The sequence below is a fragment of the Bactrocera neohumeralis genome, chromosome 2 (genome assembly GCF_024586455.1).
Source record: "Bactrocera neohumeralis isolate Rockhampton chromosome 2, APGP_CSIRO_Bneo_wtdbg2-racon-allhic-juicebox.fasta_v2, whole genome shotgun sequence".
Lineage (NCBI taxonomy): Eukaryota > Metazoa > Arthropoda > Insecta > Diptera > Tephritidae > Bactrocera > Bactrocera neohumeralis.
Genome location: NC_065919.1, coordinates 75,528,772 through 75,545,863, shown reverse-complemented (window position 1 = coordinate 75,545,863; position 17,092 = coordinate 75,528,772). Strand labels below are relative to the sequence as shown.

Here is a 17,092-nt window from a genome sequence, read left to right as displayed (position 1 = left end):
ATATCGTTTTTTTTATGATACGTTATTTTGCATTTTAGTTGACGATATAGTACAATACCAATAATTTTCTTTAACTTGTTTTAGTCTTTTTGCTTAGTTTTAATTATAATCAACCTTCTTACTTAATTTTTTAACTACCTGGTACATTTAAATTTCGTTATACAAAGCAAAATATGGAAATAAATATAAAGAATTAAACGTGATGCCGAAATAAAATATTGAAAAAAAAAAAAATCCAAATTTTCAATAGACTTAGGGGATTCACAACTTGTTATAACGCATCGTAAATTCATGACATTTTTTAAAATAGTCAATTGTGCAATTGCAATTCTCAACGCTTAGGGTTTTCATATAATCCAACAACAATTATTTGAAGCAAGTGTTAGAATTTATGATTTTAAGACGCGTTATAAGAAGTTGTGAGTCAGTCCGCAGCTATGTATATTTTCGGTTCGTTACAACTTATAACTTTGTGAGACTATATAAAATACATAGTTAGGAATATATGGTTGAAATGTGAAAATTAAAAAACTTGAAATGAAAAAAGTAAAAGTGTAAAAAGTTAAATAACAAAAACAAAAATAAATATAAAGATGCATATGAAAAAAATGCCTTAAAAGCCGTTTATTTTTAACCTTTTACCAACAACCATTATTGTTATTACTTTACTTACACATATAGTACACACACATACATACTTACAACATTTTACAATTTGGCAAGCGCGACACATATATTTAAGTTTATTTGTAGACACATCAAAAGCACATCACTTTAATCACATTTACATTATATTTACAATGAAGTTGCGCGACTAATGATGATGACCAGCGCCAACAGCGAGTAATAATAGTGTGTCAGCTAAGGCGCATGTGCCGCGCGTCATATATAAACACACATACACCTATGTATATATATATGTATCCATACAATATACTATGTGAACACACTGGATCAGAATGTTGCTGTGATTAAACTTAATGAGCCACGAAAGGCAACAAAAACTACAAATTCACAAACTATACACACATACAAACAGATGTGGAGATATTTTTTGTTTAATTCACCTTTGTAAGGCTCGCTCAAGAACATTAATTGTCCGTGTATATTAATTATATAAATGAAAGAAAGAAAACACATAAAAATACTGCAAACGATGCCTGTCTCAGCTGACAGGCGTGTGCTGCACGCGCACAGTTACAAATGAATGTGTGTCGTGTGTGTGTTTGTGCAAGTGCAGTGTTGTCATTAGTTGCAACGCAAATCGACACGATTTAAATCAATTAAATGCGAAAAAATGTTACAAACTTACACGCCTGCGCGCTGTCAAGTCGCATTATGTTCGTAATTAAAATGTGATCAAGCTCCTGCGGACCGGGCGCACAGGCTGCGGCTGTTGCGTGTACGCGAGATGCAAGCACAGTCGCCACCTTCGCAGGCACAACTGCATAAGTGTACATATGTAAATGTTCACAAGCATTTATGTAAGCGTTATGCGCCGAAGTTTACCAAAGCTCCATGCTTCACACACATAATATGGATGTATGTATTTTTTGTATTTGTATATGTTTATTAGCCGCTGTGCTTTTGTTTGTTTGTAAACTTATTGCCGCACACACCACCCTTGGGAGCTTGCCACAAACTTTATAGCATATTATTGCTCACTTGAAAGCTAAAAAAATACAAGCACAAAAAATAAACACAACAAAAGTCGCAACATTAAAGCTAAGTAGGCTCCATAAGCTGTCAAAATAAATTGATTTCGAAGTGTTGAAAAATTGTTGTTGTTTATATATGCATGTAAACACATGAAAAAAGTAGAAAAACACCACAGGAATGCTTTTGAGATAAGCAACTGTCAATACATGCTTGTAAATTCACATGAAAGCGCATATACTAGATACAGTGTCGGACAAAAAAATAAGAACAGTACCAATGGCTTAATACTGGGTTAAGGGTTAATTTTTTTATATTTTTTTTGTGGTTCTGAACATTTAAATAAAAAAACTATAAATTTCAAATTCCAAAAAACGGATTGAAATATCAAAAATAAGTAAATAAAAATTAAAAATGAGTTTTTAAACCCAAAAATCGCATTAAAATGTAAATATTGATCTTTAAAACTTGTTTGAAAAATGGTAATCCCAAGTATATAATAAAAAAGAAGATGTTTAATTTAATTAAAATTAAATTATTTCGTGCTTGCGTAATTACTGTTCTACCATTTCGATAATCCTTGCAACAGAAAAGCTTATTTTTAATAAATTTTTAACAAAAAATTGTATTTAAAAAATCCACAACTCTGAAATAGCCTACGGTCTGCTAGAAAGCTTTCCAAAACTGAGCTGCAACGAGCTTTATCATAAAAATAAAAAATATTTGAAGAAATTTAAGAAACTGCTTTTAAATATTACAAACATTTTTCTTTTTAATTTTAATAGAATTTCTAGCAAATAAAATTAATAAAAAAATATAATAATTTTAAATAAAAAATATTTTAAATCGAAAACTTGCTAAAAATTCGTTTTTCCCAAAAAGAATTTCATAAAAAAATTTAAAAATATTTTAACACATTTTAAAAATTAGTTTTAAATTAAAAAAAATTTTAAAAAGTTTAATATAATTTCTAACGAATAAAATTAATAAAAAAATTTTTAATTTTAAATATAAAAATATTTTAAATCGAAAACGTGCTAACAATTCATATTTCCTAAAAAAAAATATTTATTGAATATTTGTAGATATATTTCTGAATATGTCTAAACAATTTTAAGCAATAATTTTAAGTTTTAGAGCACACCACTGCAGTAAGTGAAGAAAAATTAAATTCGTTTGCCGCGCTGCTTGTTGCGCTTGCTCCTCAACATACCACACACAAACATACAAAAGCATAGTTAGACACATACATAAGTATGTTAATTTCAAAGTACATAAATACAACTCTGCATGAATATTTTATACACACAAACCGTTGTTTAATTGAGGTGAAATGTTTATCTTACTCACCCGTCGGCATTTCTCATGCCACCAAAGCATTTGTATACAAATATTCACCTTTCTATGCATGTATGTATATATGTGTGTTTGTGTATGAGTAAGCAACTTGCCGAATATTTAGTGTGGAGTAATCAAACGTTAGAACAAAATACAAAACAAAAACAAAAAGAACCAAAACCAAAGTAGGCAAAAAGGCAAAGGCTGAACGAGAGGCGAGAGCCTGCCAAATGCCAAGAGTATGAGAATAGTAATTGGCAAATATTTGATTAGGGAATCGTAATGATCCTCATCATCGAACGGAGCGACACAGCTTGGTTTTGTTGCCTGTGTCGCCGTTGATAAGCTATGAATGGTTAGAACAAATTCCTCAGCGCAGAAGTTGAAGAACTCCAGCCTTAATGGGCATACATTTACACATACACTTGTACATATGTTTGTCTGTGTACTTGTAATTGTAGAGATTTTCGCCGTACCCATTGTTGTTTGCACTCCAAACAGAAATTAAAAACTGATTGCACTGTGCGACGACGCAACAACAACAATGCCTTTTGCCATGCATCAAACAGCAAACAGCAAACATTTGCATGCCGCTGCCGCTGCCGTTCTAAAAGCCGACAACGAAAGACCAATAAGCCAGTAGACCGAGCCGCAAACAATATGAAAGAGTATTGGCGGCCAGTCGACGGCGTGACCTCTTCAACGGTGAGGCCAGTAAGCGGCCACCAACTTTGGCGGTACACAAGTCACAAATGCACACATACATACATATATATTATATGATATGTACATGTGTACGCTCGCACATACTTAGTTGAGCAAATAGTGGAATTCATCAACAAGCAAACGTTAAGACAAAAGCAATTCGATGCATTTGCCACCATGAACGTCGTCGGGCATTTAGCGAAAGAGCAAGCTCCCAGCCTGAGCCAGAGCCAACCAACAGGTGCCAGGGTGCCACAGTGTGCGTAATGTGTGCGTGTATGGCTGCTTTTAAATGCGCTTAAACCTTTTCGAGTGGCTTTTGTCAGCAATGTGTTGCATTTATTGATAATATTTTCACTTTGGCCCGCTGATACGCTTTTGCGCTCATTAGCAGTTGACTGACCATCATAATCAACAGCTTGACACGCGCACACACACACCCATATACACATGCGTATTTGTGTGTGTCCGTCGCATTTATGCCGCATCGCTTTCGAGTGTTTTCGAGGCGCTTTAAGCATTGCTTGTACGCATGTTGTACGAGGACTTAAGTGCTTGTCGCTGCAGCCGAACAGTTTTGCTGGCTGTAAGCAAGCACTCGTGGTTGCATTTGCATACATTTGTTGTGCTTTGAGTGTCAATGCGTCTGCGCACTGGTGTGCCGGCAGCCAGTGGGTACTTGAGTGGTTAAGCCTTTTAATAATGTACATAAATGATCTCTTAAGCGACTGGGCGCTAAACTTATGACAGAAATAATAAAAACAACGTATGCTGTGATGCAGTTGTGCATAATTCGTGAATGTTTAGAAAAAGTACATATACAAGTATACATATACATATGCATAGAGTAGTATATTGTAGCTATTGGTCTAGCTATTTGCACTTCAACTCGCAGTAATGCGACAAAGTAAATGAATTAAAAATTAATATAAACTCAGGACCTTTCGAATTTTTCATAATTTTATTTAGATTTTTGATATATGTATATGTACATATATTTATATGCGATGTAAATATTTTTTTACTTTTACTGGGTGAATTATGTGCATTCATCAAAATATAAGGTAGAAAGTGTTGTATGCAACTTTGTCGATTTTTCGCCAGTTTAACATATAATTGGAAGTAACTTTAATATTTTTTGGCAGAAAAATAAATTTCTCACAAAATCAAAAAAAAAAAAAATGTGTTAGCGATTTTGATTAAAGATTTGGAAATATATATTTTTAAATCGACAAAATTTTTAAATTCTCTTTTTTTTGACACAAAAATAATTTTTCAACATTTCTGAAATTTAGTATGATAATCCCATATTGATTTTTTTTTTTAATATTTTTAAGACAATATTACAATTTCCAAAACCGAAAACACAGACAAAGCATTTCAAATATTTAAAATATATGTATTTACTGATGAAAATTTTCATTTTGAACCGATTTATTTCTAAATATGCTTAATTCAGATAAAACAAGATCAGAAAAGCTACATATGCAAATCAGTCAAATTATACATATATGTACATACATATGTATGTATGGAACTGGGGAAACTGATTACAAACTAACAACAAATTTTTTTAGGGAAAAAATTATAAAATAAAATGTGTTCATTTTTAACACAAAAATTATATTAAAAGATTTTTGTATTTTTTTAAGAAAAAAAAAACTAAATAATACTTTGTGTGCCATTTTTATTATAAAAATTGTATTAAAAATTATTTATATTATTTATAATGATTTAAAAACTTACTTTTCCTAATATTAAAAAAAAAATAAATTAAGATTTAATTTTGATAAATTTGAAGCAAAATATTTCCCCGAACTACAACATTTTTTGTTAAATAATAATATTAAATATTTGTACATTTGCTCAATTCGGATAGAATTTTTATTGATTATAACCGTAAATTATTAAAACGTTAATTAATTAAACTATTAAACGTGAAAGCCATTTGGTAAAAAGCGAATTAAAATTTTTTTATTAAAAATCTTGTACATTATTAATTCATAGAACGCTTATCAAGTTATGATAATGTATTAGAAAAATACAAATTTTGTTTTGCTCTGTCATAAATTACGCTATTAAACATGAAAACTATTTTAAAATTGTATATTTGAAGCATAAATATAAAAAATTGAAATTTTTAACTAAAAATCTTATACTATATTTTTTACATAGAACATTTATAAAGTTATGATAATGAATAAGAAACATACATTAATTTTTTCATGTGCTTATTTCCTTCAAAATTTTAAAAATTGTTGTTTCTTAATATTCTCTATACAAAATCAGTCACTTCATAAAAATATAATATACCCTTTTGAATTATCGAAAAATATTTTTTTATATCCTTGAGACAAAATTTTTTAACGTAAATAAATATTTTTTTAGCAAAATTTAAATTTTTACAAATAAACTATTTTTAAATAGTTCCTCGATAAAATATTCATATTATAACAATATTTATTTTTAGCAAAATTTACACCACAAAACTTTTCAATAAACCAAATATCAATTATTTTCAAGTAAAATCGCGAAATAAGCTCAAAATGCGAACGCTTACGCTATCGGAATTCAATTACAGTTAACCCATTTCGTTTTATATCCATATTACTCCAATATTGCCCACTTCACATACAGAACAATAGACTTAAGCGACAAACTTACAGCGAAATTTGCGTTCTTCTTTATGTGCTACAAGCATAAATTCACACAGAGCATAAAGACAACATCGATTCTCTACACTTTGTATGCCGCATTAAAACCGCATAAATAACAGCAAATTCGGCACGCCCACAATAAACAGTTGATTTTTACATTGAATTTTCGAAAATTGCACAAGCGACACAATTAACAAACAATACAAAAACACGACCATGTGGTGCATGTGTGAGTGCGGCCGTGTCTATTTACGCTCAGCGACTAGATAATTCGAGCAAAATAGGTGTTTCATACACACACATACACGCACGTGTATATACAATACATGCAGTTGGTTGCATGCAAAGCAAAGGCATGTGTGACAGAATTGTTGCGCTGTGAAATCCTTGGAGAATCAAACCAACAAGGTGCACAAAATCAATTTTACGCTCACTTCCCGCCGTACAGCAATCACCGCAAATGTTGGTGGCGAATTGTTTGCAAACGCACCGTGCACACACACACACACATGCACGTGCATATTTGTCGTGTAGACAAACACAAAACGCCCCACTGGTGGCACACCAACACACACGGGCGCACAGAGTGTCGCTGCTGCACAGCCGTTGATAATTGATTTTGTGGTCGATTCTCGATGGGCAATTGAAGAAGAAGCTGCTGCTGCAGCTGATTTCAAAAATTCCACAATAGAAGTGAAAATACCTTGAGACATGCTAGTTGCTACAACTACAACAACAGCTAGTGTCTGTTTTTCATTTATTTTTCAATTTTAACTGCTGCTGCTTCTTCTTCTCTCAACGTGGCTGGCCTGTAAAATTTCCAACGCTACAAAATGTTGTACGCGCTGCTGCTGGCTGCTATTGGAATGCAAATATCATAATACAAGAAAAAACTCGAACTTTTCAAATAAAAAAGTATTGACTGTTTGCGGCAAAAAGCCTTTGAATCCTTTTTGTACCCTACCCTACCCTGGCAGAGAAATAAGACGCAGGCTCACAGGTAAACACAAGCATATATTTACCTAATCATTCGTGCCATAAGTGTTGTATTATGCACACAAAAGCATGCATACAAAGAGTCAATATATTTATTTATAGGTATGTGTGTGTATATGTGTACATTATGGCAGTACCTTTAGAGTTACATGTCCTATGATGGACTCGAGCAAGCACCCACCATAATTACAAATTGAAAGGTCTGCGTTGCACAAATACATACATACATACATACACTCATATACTCACATATACATATACGTAGTTATGTAAATATGTACGTGCACTTTATTGATGTCGGCGAAAATCAATATTTGTATTTCGACCTTTCGCAATCGCGCAGAACGAGGCATTCGAGGTTGTGCGTTTAAATAAACACCTTTCAAGCGTGTATTTGTTGTAAACAACGGACCTGCACTCGTCCAACAACAAAATGGGGAAAATTGATTTTTAATACAACTTCTTATATTTCCATTTATTTATTTTGGTCCATTGTTAAAATAATAACGAGAGGCCATGCCTAGGCGGAGGACATGTGCGCATACAACCACGCCATTTGCCTATTTAAATAGCCGTGTTTGTATGTAAATGGTTTGCTGTTTGCACAGCACAACAGCACAACAGGTTCAAAATAAGTTTGGTAAATTCCATTATACTGGTACTTTGTATGCGCGCGCATGTGCATGTGTGTGTGTGCAAGTGTGCTCAAATAGTTAGATGCGCAAGTACAAAAGCACTAATAAAGACAACTGCAACATTGTTGGACACAATCGCCGCTAAGTGTACGTTGTTACTTATGATCGCACCGAAATTGATTTAAATATTATCACATTGGCATATTATTCAACACAAATACATACTTATCTTCATACATACATATATGGTATATTCTTCTTTTATTTGTAAGTTTTCGGCGGTTGCTTTGAGTTCTCGCTGACTTCGTATATTCAATTTGGACACCTCAAGCGTGATAACTCATTATGCTGCTCAAATAACTGGTTCTGAATTTAGACTAAATCATTTTAAAATAATTTTTTGTACTTTTTTCTTAATTCATATATACATAAGTAGTAGGGAAATAGATATTTTTAAATTTTAGTTGGCCTTTTTTTATCGTGAACTGTCGCTTAATGAGCAAATATTGATAAAGACTAATAAATGATATTTAAACCTGTTTAAGAAGTTATAATACCCTTCAGAAAAGAATTTCGTATAGCATAAAAGATATAAAAAGGTCTTTATCTTGATTTTCCTTGAGTAAAGGTATAAATAGATTTTGATCTTGACTCTTATAGCACAGTTTGTATGGCAGCTATATGCTATATTAGTCCGAACTGAACAATAAAGGCGGCGAATATAGCCTTGTCTTAAACAATAGTTCGTGTTGAATTTCCTAAAAATATCTCGTCAAATAAAATTTTTTTCTATACAAGAACTTGATTTTTATTAATCAGTTCGTATGACAGCTATGTACGTATATGCTTTAGTGATCCGGTATCGGCGGTTTCGAAAACGTAGACACTTTCATGAGGAGAGAATAAATAATAAAAAATCAAAAATAAATAGTTCACATTTATTAAAAAAAAATTCGGTTGAATACTAAATTTATAATTTTCTAAATTTTTTTTAAAGTTAAAATTTTTGTAATAAATTTTTTATTCAAATCAAATAGTTCGAGCTTCAATAGTTGCACATCCCATTTCATAAATGAAAAATGAAATATGTTAATATGAGACAATGTTTTTATAAATTTAAAAAGCTATAGTTCCTATATTATATATATACATATATATATTTTTTAATTTCTGAACAAATTTTTTTTTAATAATAAATGTGCGAAACTTACTTATTATTGTACATTGGAAATGTATTTACTACCGTATTGCTTTTATGTCATAATTCCATAAACTTGATTTTTTCAAAACATAATCGCATTTTCCATTTCGAAATGCTAGATACTATATTTATTTAATAAAAAAAAAACATTATTTTGAAATTTTTTTTTTATATTATATAAATATATTTTTTTTCAGTAGTTTTTGGTTTTCACCAATTTTTATATTTTACTAATTTTACATTTTTAAATAATTAATTGCAGCGCTGCAAAGAAAAACTCAATATACTCGCCGTTTCTGTGATGAATCAATGGCCGCGCGTGCGTTTGCGCGTCATCGAAAGTTGGGATGAGGATAATGCGCATCACGTCGACTCTTTACACTATGAGGGGCGCGCCGTCGATATAACAACATCCGATCGTGATACCAGTAAATATGGCATGTTGGCGCGTTTGGCGGTCGAAGCCGGTTTCGATTGGGTCTACTATGAGAGTCGAGCGCATATACATTGCTCAGTGAAGTCAGGTGAGCATAGGAAATTTAATTACATTTGTTATAGAAAATGCAAAAAAAAGTTAAAATATTATTAAATATTGTGTTCAGTTTGCTTAAAATATAGAAAACGTAAACAAAATGTGTCAAAGTGAATAATTAATAGGAAAAAACTTAGCTAGAATATTTTGGAAATTTGGAATATGTCTATATTATTTTGAATACTATCAGAAAGTAGAAATTTCAGCAGTCATAATGTGAGTAGGACACATTAAAAAAATATCTGAAATTCTGACTTGCGATTTTTTGATTGAAATTTTGTACTTTTGCCCGATAAAAGGAGAAAATATAAATATTTTAAATAAAAAAAATTATGCACGTTTATGACATAAGAAAGTAAGTTTTCGTGAAAGCAAAAAATGCTATAAATAAAATAAAAAAACTGGCTTATGTAAATTTTTCACATTAATTTTGAGGTTATGTGAAAAAGATGTTAATGCAAAAGTTTTAGATCTTTTCATTACCTATAACATTGCCATTAAACTTTTTCTATAGCACTCGTAGTTTTAGTTAGTTTATCGAGATAAACCGTTTTTAACCCATAAAAATTCAACGTACCTCCCCTTCCTTTTCCCGACTTTACAACGCCCGTAAATTATTTTTCCTTTAATGTTTATCGTTTTATCTTTCATTTCCAATGAGTTTTAAGCTATTATGAAAATCTTTCTTTTTTATCATTTTTCAAGGCTTCTTAACCAGTCTATAATTTCAGAATTTCAAAAATTTAATTTTTGAAAACCTTGATTCTTCCAAAGCATAATCGTATTTTCCACTTCAAATTGCTAGAGTCAAAACTTTTGATTTTATACCGTTTATTTTGCTGTATATCCATATACCCCTTATAAGCACATCTCTTTTTCTCCTCTGCCAACTACACCCGCTCCTAAGTCCCACGCAAAACCGAATTCCTTCAAACATTCACGCACATACACACATACAAATATGTATGCATAAATGTGTATATGCAGCCGAAAATTGCATTGGCCTACAAAGACAATGAATTAACAAAAGACAGTCTTACGCCGAATACAAATGGCCAAAAAGAAATCAAAAGCGGAAAGCTAAAGACTCAGAAGATAGTGTATTTTTAAGTAGTAGGTGCGTATGCATCCTACTGCTTTGACATGTTTAGGGTTGCGCCTGTCAAATTAAACGAATTGATGATGCGACCTCCGCTGAGTTTCACATGAACGTAACGATGACGACAACAACACCAACGAAAACAACAAGCAGACCGAACCGAGCCGAAACCAAAGGCTGCCAACAAAGTATCCATAATATGGCTAAAGAGTAGCAGGAGTAATGGGAAATTTGGTAGGGACGGAAGCTGTGCAACAACAGCAGTCACACACCGAACAAAACAACAATAACAACAATAAGAATAACCAGTCAGAATAAGAGTAACCGCAATAACAACGCTAGTTTGCGGTGACTATAATGCTTAAGGCAAAACAAAGGTAGACACACACACATACATGTATGTATATATATGCATGCGGATGCGGCGACTTACCGATCTATACATATATATACATACATATTGTATATGTATACACAGACAATAAAAATAACCAAACTGCTTCGAAATGGAATAAATGCGGTTAATGTGGTAGTCCAACGGTGACAGCGACAACTAAAACAAAAACAAAAAAGCTATAATATAACAACAAAGTACAACAGTTAATATATTTTCTGCATTTTTATTGTTGTTATGAACTTCTGAAGCACAGTAAGTGTCAACGACTCTGATGTTTTATTTCTTGAAACTGTCAAAAAAGTGCTTAGCTTGCTGCTACATGCATTTATATACATATGTACGTATGTATATGTTTATGTGCATATTAGCAGTTAAGTGTGGCTTTAAAAATCTATCACTGCAGAGAAATCGAAAAATATCTTTCAAAATAACCCCAGACACACACACACTTACACATGCAAATCGGACAACTGGCGATAGTCAAAGCGCTGGGGCGCCTTTTTATTGTCCACGCACCCGTAGGTTGACCCGGAAAAAGGTATCAATACTGGTTTACCGACAGTCAACAGCCGCGCAGCCGACAAGTCAAATTTCGAATTGGCCAACACAAAAGCCGCTGTCCAAAAGCTACTCACAAGCACACGCTGCTGCATTGCGGTGCATCGCACACATGCGTATGCAACGAAAATATGTGTAGAAAGCAGGAAGGCAGCCCTGCTATACGCGCGTTCCTATAAACCACACATACACACAGGCGCGCAAGCGCAACGAGGCGCTCACTCTAACCAACCAAATCACGTTAACAATTAATTTTCGAAAAGTGCTTAAACTGTCGAATATAAAGCCAGAATATGGCCAACAAGCGCAAGCAAAAACAACAATTTCTACATAAGATATACATATGTACATGTGTATGTGCGTGGCGGCAAGCAAACAATCAAAACCCGCGCCTGTTTTAATATCAACGAGTGTGAAGAGCCGAACAAAGCCAACACCAATGGGCCGTACGCAGCCGAACCGGACCGGAGTAGACCAGACCGGACTGGCAGTGGCACGGTACATGTGTATGTGTGTGTTTAGAGACAAAAAGAGAAAAGTGAATGGCTACTAACTGGATAAAAGCGCCGCGCGGCATGTCTTCGTCAGTTGTGTTGTAGTTACATACACACGTATGTCGGCATATAGGGGCTTACATTGTATAAATATATACATATATACATATATGGAATATGCATGCGTATTATATACTTTTATAGATGTAATGTATTTATGAAGGCACTTAAGTGAACTCGGTGATGCTTTTCTTTGCTGCTTAGCTTCATAAGTCTACACATTTACATATGTTTTTACCTGGCGTTTAGTTAATGCATGTACATATATATTTACATATATAGTTAAGACATTGGGCCCAACCTAACCCTCGCAAGCTTTTTCAAATATTTTTTAGATCTTTATTACGTAAAAATCGTCAGAAAATTTAAAGCGAGTCAGAAAAATTCTCTTTAAGCAAACAAAATTTCGGAAAACATTCATTAAATTTCAGTTTTTTTTGTTAATTTTTTTTTATATAAAATACGGCGCCTTTTAATGCAAATACAATTTCCGAATAACAAAAAAAAAAAAAAATTGTAAAAATATTCGATATTTTGTTTGTACGTTTGTAAGTACAAATTTATATAGTACGGATCGTGTGGAATCCGATTCTAGCTACCATTTTCAAAATCACTAAGATTTTGGTTTCAAAAAGACCGTAAAAATATTGATGTGTAACGGATAATGTTTCCTTTATCAACTAACATTTCGAAAAGACTCGCATGAAATTTATTTTTTTTTTGCAAAAATTTTTATAAAACAACATTTTCGAAATTAATACAAATTTTTGAAAAAAAAAAAAATTTAATAAAAAAATCTTACATGTAAATTATACCTAATAATAAAATTAAGGAAACATATTTTTATATTAATTTTTTTTTGATAATACATACATATATTAAAAAATAAACCCATTCAATATTCACTTATACGGGTTGTATTATTTAAAATTAATTTTGAATAAAAGTGCGTTTTCGTAATCATTTTCTACTAGCAATTTTACGAAAAACCTCTTCGCAATATAAATTTTTGTGTTTTAAAATTTTCAAAATTTTGGAAAAATTTGTTTTCCAAAAAATAATATACATACATATGTATAAAATATAAATTTTTGTGTTTTAAAATTTCGGAAAAATTTGTATTTTTTTTTTCTTTGAAAAATTTGTTTTTCAAAATTTTCAAAATTTTAAGACACACAAATTTATACCATACATATACTTACATATTATATTCCCCACACTAGAAATAAATATTTAAAAGCCGATTTAAAAAAGTCAACACACAAAAAATAAAAATCAAATTCCATAGCTAACATACACGCTCCTTAAATGGTACATATATGTATGTATGTATATGCATGTGTATGTATGAAATTATAAGCCATATATAACATTAGCGATCGGCCAACCACAAAAGAACCAAATATTTTGACTTTAAATGTCACCGCACGCAAATGCCGACAACACACTAACAATAAATGCGCTTTAACGGGATCAAAGTACTGCCGCAGTGGCCCCTCCCGCTGCTCACTAACAGCACCGACATCAAGTGACCAAAAATCCTGCACATAGAGTGTCCTTGTTGTCGACTGTCAGAGAAATTTATAAGTTATGGCAAACAACACATATACACATATCTACCACAATACACACACATACATACACATACGCGCCAATCGCTGATCCTTTCTCAACGCTGCTCCTTTTTTGCTTTCTATTGTTATGGTTTATTAATCTAATTGCGTGAGGTTGCTTACAAGCAACACAAAAAACAAGCCGCCGAAGAAAGATTTGAAAAAAAATGCACAATAACAATAAAATAACCTAACAAGGATGAAGGAATAAAATCGAAAATAATTTAAGGCAACAGGATCATCCCTATCAATATGCTTGTACATCAACAAATTTCACAGCACACTCTCACTCCCGCTGCTCGGCGCTTTATGACCAAACACCGCCAACACGGCGTGCAATGTGTGGTCTAATCTTTGTGCGCTCGCCCATTCGGCTAAGTGTGAGCGCTGGCATTATCCTCATCAGATACTGATTGTTTTTGTTGTTTTGAATGATTTCGATTTTGCCGCTTATTTGGGTAACCAAATACCGATATATTCTGCATTTACAAATACAACAACAACACACAAGACCAGACGGATGGCATGAAAGCAACGCGTTACATTAGTTTGCAATGTGCAACATGAGCCACACGCAATTGGAGTGGCAGAAACGGAGAGGAACTGTGCGATAAGGAGTGTATAGTGGAGCACTTGCGGTGAAATAATATGCCACACTAAACATATTACCGAGATTGATGGTGCTGATATGTAATGAAACTGAGAATCGGCACAACCCCTCAAGCGGCTGCTTAAATATCCATATGTATATACATATGTGCGTGTGTGCATTTCCTGACTTGGAGTTTGGCGCTGCTTTTGTCTATCTAACTGCCTTTTTACCTTTTACCGTTTCGTATTAGGCGTATTTTGAAGGCGTGCCGCAAGGAGTTTTGCTTATACTTGCCACACAAACTTCAATGTATCAATGTGTACATGTAGCTGTGTATATGTTTATGTGCGTGTGTATTAAGCAAACGAATTAAATTAATTGGATAACGATCGGTTGAACACGAATTAGGTAGAATCAATTACCAGCTGCCTGCACAGTGGTGTAATTGAGGCAAAGCAAAATAGTGAGATGCTGAACTGTTAATGGCGGCACCTATTTTCGGTCTTCACATGCACTAGAAAAAGGACGATGAAAGCCATGTTTAGGAAGTATAATTGGTGGTTCCACGTCTGTTAAGGGGTTACATGGGTTTCCTCGAGTAAAAAACAGTTTTTTTCAACAATTTTTTCCCATATAAAAAATGAAATATTTTATTAGAATTTTTTATTGTTACAAACATACACTATTGGCAGAAAAATTCCGAAATTTTTGGAAAAATTTATTTTAAACTCGAACATTGCGACGCCATTTCCGATGACCTCTCGGAAAAAAGATGCGCCCCCGTTGGCAGAATAGCTTCTTACAGGATCATTTAAAGTGAAAAAATACGTGTTTACGTAAAAACTTTAACTTAGAACATGGACGAAGGAAAAAAATCTGAAAATTGGATTTTTGGCAGACATTTTTACAATTTCAGTGAATATTTCGCGACATTTTATTTTTATACCCTGAACAGGGTATATTAAGTTTGTCACGAAGTTTGTAACACCCAGAAGGAATCGTCGGAGACCCTATAAAGTGTATATATAAATGATCAGTATGTCGAGCTGAGTCGATTTAATCGTCCGTTTGTCTGTATATAAAAAAGTCTTTCTTCCATGTCTTTAAGAATTGTATCTCAAAGAGCTGTGTAAAATTTCACAAAGATCGGTTGAGTAGTCCTGAGAAATCTTGCCAACCGACTTCAAAACACACAGTTTCGATAAAAACGCGTTTAAAGACGGCGCACTAAGCCTAGTTAGCTTCGAGCACACAAGTTCTTAAGGCTGTATGTCCGAAACTATGACACGGATCAACTTGAAAATTTAAATGTTCTAGAATTTATTAAGATAATAAAACATCGATTTTTTGAAACCCGTCAACCCATGTAACCACTTAAGCATATATACAGACAGACAAACAAATGAACAGGGCAAAAGCAAATCAAGCCGTCACGCTGCTTATTTCTAAATATATTTTATAAAATTTCCAATATTTCTTACAAACATCGCGGCTAACTAAATATACGCTGTACAGGGTATCAAATTCTCACAAAAATCAATATGCGGGGTATTTACCCAACATAACCTAAAAACTCATTCAACACCATGAGATAAACGAATACAGATAACGAAAGTATTCATACTATTGGTTACTATTAGCGATGCCGCTACAATAACACTATATATACTACCAACAAAGCGTAGCCTATAAAAATCTGCAGAGTTTATGTTACAAGCGCAAATCTGGATGTGGATCTGGATTATCGCAGATTATACTAACAAGCACGTTTGACATACGCGCAACGCATTTTGCAAGTGCAACAAATAGCCGCACGCATACATACATTCACAACCTCACCCACATGCATTCCTGTGCGTGTATGCTGTCCTTTGACAGCAAAATGTCACTTTGGCAGTGCTAGTTGCAACAACAATAGCGCAACAAAGGGCCAAAACAAAGTAGCAACTTTGAAGTTGCGTTAAGCGGCAACTACAATAGCAACAACAGCAACACCATTAATATTAACTAACACCAATTTCGACTACAATGCCGAGGCATGAGCGGCAAGTAGCCACAAGTTGCTGCCACGGCTGCTGCCATATGCTGCATAGTTGCATACAAGCGCGCCACTTTTATGCACACCTATATTTACATATAAAGTATACATGCATACATATGTATATATGTAAATGCTAACGCACAAACGACTGGCCTACAGAGATATATGTATGTATGTATGCGTGTCCGTTGCTTGTTATGACCATTCTTGAATGCTGAATCTGTGTTGCGTGCATTTTTCTTCATTGTTGTAAGTTGTTATTATTATTGTTGTTGTTTTCTGTTTTCTGTTTTCTGTTTTGTAATAATTTATCAGTTTAGTCTTACCAGCAGTAAAGATAAAATGCCAGAGACAGAACATACCACCGTGTCCATATATGTATATCCACCCGGTACATAGCAACAACAACAACAAAAGCGCACAAAAATAATTTCAGGCATTTTAATGGCTTATTAATTTATGACCTTTCAAACGGCTCTACGCTTCATACTCATACTCGGCTTGTAACTGTGGCTCGA

The 17,092-nt window shown here is 33.2% G+C and overlaps 1 protein-coding gene across 1 annotated transcript in view; it reads left to right on the top strand.

Annotated features, from left to right (window-relative positions):
* Nucleotides 1-17,092, top strand: part of LOC126762214 (protein hedgehog) — a 40,422-nt gene that overhangs the window by 20,258 nt on the left and 3,072 nt on the right. Inside the window, exon 2 of the mRNA XM_050478800.1 lies at nt 9,451-9,712. Within this exon, the coding sequence (XP_050334757.1) occupies nt 9,451-9,712 (262 nt within the window). The remainder of the gene's footprint in view (nt 1-9,450; nt 9,713-17,092) is intronic.